The sequence below is a fragment of the Triticum urartu genome, chromosome 6A, assembly GCF_056163025.1.
Source record: "Triticum urartu cultivar PI428250 chromosome 6A, HENAU_Tu73, whole genome shotgun sequence".
Lineage (NCBI taxonomy): Eukaryota > Viridiplantae > Streptophyta > Magnoliopsida > Poales > Poaceae > Triticum > Triticum urartu.
The window spans coordinates 495,206,903-495,209,175 of NC_141878.1; the positions used below are offsets into that span (position 1 = coordinate 495,206,903).

The 2,273-nt window shown below is 40.7% G+C and overlaps 1 protein-coding gene across 1 annotated transcript; it reads right to left on the reverse strand.

Moving 5' to 3' along the window:
• Positions 1-915: 915 nt before the first annotated feature.
• On the reverse strand, positions 916-1,913 carry LOC147965870 (uncharacterized). The gene is made up of 2 exons (XM_087528096.1): positions 1,220-1,913; positions 916-1,145 (listed from the first exon to the last, which is right to left on the reverse strand). Exons 1-2 carry the CDS (start codon positions 1,911-1,913, stop codon positions 916-918), a joined length of 924 nt encoding a protein of 307 aa, XP_087384222.1.
• Positions 1,914-2,273: the final 360 nt, after the last annotated feature.

Genomic DNA, 2,273 nt, shown 5'->3' on the forward strand with positions numbered 1-2,273 from the left:
GTGTCCTTTGGTGCAGGCACCTCAAACTGGCCCTTTCTCCTAGCTGTCTGTTTCTTGCCTGCTTTTTCTTTGAACACTGGGGGCTCAATATCCTGAGTATGGGTGTCAGGCCAGAATTCAGGACCAGGGACATGGTACACTATGTCTTTGTATGCTTCAATATATAGTGCTTTTTTGAAAAATTCATGCACATAGTCCTCTGGGTGCATGTGAATCTTGCTCATTACTGCTATTGCATGACTGCATGTCACACCTGTAATGTCCCGCCTCCTGCAGTCACATGATTTACTAGCTAGGTTCACACAGTACTGATTTTCCTTACTAGACACTTGCCAAATGTCAGGACCTGCCTTATATGCATCACAAAATTTGGCATACTTATTATTCTCCTCTAGTTTCTCTTAATAGTTGGGTGTGATCATCCACCTGTTGTTCTCTGTTTTTCCCTAGTCTTCTGCCTTTTGATTATATGCTTAGTCCTAATTCCTTCAAACATAGTCCTAATTGGTTTGGCCCTAACATCAAGGATCATTTTGTTGAAAACCTCACTAAGGTTGTTCACAACAAGATCAGTTTTGCAATTGTAATCCATTGCAGACCTACACCAAGTCTCCTTTGGAATTTTTTAAGCCACTTCCAGGCATCCTCACGCTCTACTTTAAGTTCTGCCATTGCTAATTCATGGCCATGTTTGGTGAATGAGTAGCTAGCCTGATCTACTAGCTTCTTTAGTTCTGCTCCTCTGAAACCAGCTGACTGAAAATTTGCATATATGTGCCTGAGGCAGTATCTCTGAGGGGAATCAGGGAACACCTCATTTATAGCCTTAAGAAGACCCTGATTGTAAATTAATAACCATGGTCATGAACAAAAATAAATAAAGCTACTAATAACAATATATATCTGAACTACTGGCTAAGATAGGGTGCATACCTTTTGCCTGTCAGAAATAATGGTGTAGGTTCCAAATTTGCTACCACTTCCAATGCAACATCTTAGCTGGGTTAGGAACCATGTCCAACTCTCTGAATCTTCCTTATCAACCACACCAAAGGCTATGGGGTAGATGTTGTTGTTGCCATCTCTTCCTGTGGCTGCAAGAATTTGCTGTCCAGTGGTTAGCTTGATGAAGCAACCATCAAGCCCTGCATCCATACCCAAATTAGCTACCATAAATTTACAACAAGATATTTCTAACAAAATGCAGTTATAGATTTACCTATAAAGGGCCTGCAACCATTAAGAAATCCTTGCTTTGATGAATGCAAGCAGTAGAACATGTACTTAAATCTAGGAGTTGGGGCAGGGTTTTCTGGGTCCTCAAATGTTGTGACTACACACCTGCTACCAGGATTTGTGTCAAGAACTACTTGTAGGTAGTCCCTCAGTCTATAGTACTGCTCCTTCTGGTCACCTTGTGCAACCTTAATAGCCTTCCTCCTTGCCCTATAGGCCACACTCTTTGATACATCAACTGAAAACTTGACTTTGCTGTTTTTAATAAGTGAATCCACATGTGCTCTAGGATCTGCTCTAAGAGAAGGCTCAACTGCTTTGGAAAGCCACTTAGTAGTAACCTTTGTGTTCTCTGCTGATGCTGGACAAGTGTGCTCCATGTTACACTTCTTAATGCAAAATGTTCTTTCATGAGCAATCCTGGAGGCACACATGTAAAATTTACATCCATGCTCTCTCTGTGAACACGAAACAATAATTCTTGTTGGAGTGTTCCTGTGGTAGTGAAAAGACCTCAAAGTCGTTATATGAAATTCTCTTAATGCTTCTCTGAACTGGTAAACAATATCAAAACACAAGCTCTTACACAAGAATAAATGTGAATTGGGAATTGAGGGGTCAAAATATAGCCTTTCCTTCATCTTTTTCTTACTACTCTTTGTCTTTGGCTTCTTCATGAGGTATGGTAGTTCACCTTCATCTTCTTCTTCCTCATCACTTATGCCTGCATCACCAGCAAAACAAAACTCATCTGCTTCAGGAAACCAATCTTCAAAACGTTTTTTCTCCATCTCATTGTGACATCTGCTAGTTGGACCAGGATTCTTCACATGTTTCACAATAGCAGTAGTTTGCAATGTTGTATCCTCTTCAGAGGCACACTCTATTTCCATTTGTTGAACAGCTTCAGCACTCCCATCTGAATGAATTGAATCCTCAGAACAAAATTCAGACACTTCAGTGTCTCCTTCAAAGTGGTTCAAATCTGCCTCTTTTTGAATCCTGCTCCTCTCAAGCTGAGCCTTTCTATCATCTAT

Bases quoted from the DNA above. Each gene is read 5' to 3' on its own strand.
- LOC147965870 (XM_087528096.1), bottom strand. From the start codon at position 1,913: ATGAAGAAGCCAAAGACAAAGAGTAGTAAGAAAAAGATGAAGGAAAGG. The intron at 1,146-1,219 runs GTAAATCTATAA...GTATGGATGCAG, and splicing joins TGGTTGCAGGCCCTTTATAG to GGCTTGATGGTTGCTTCATC.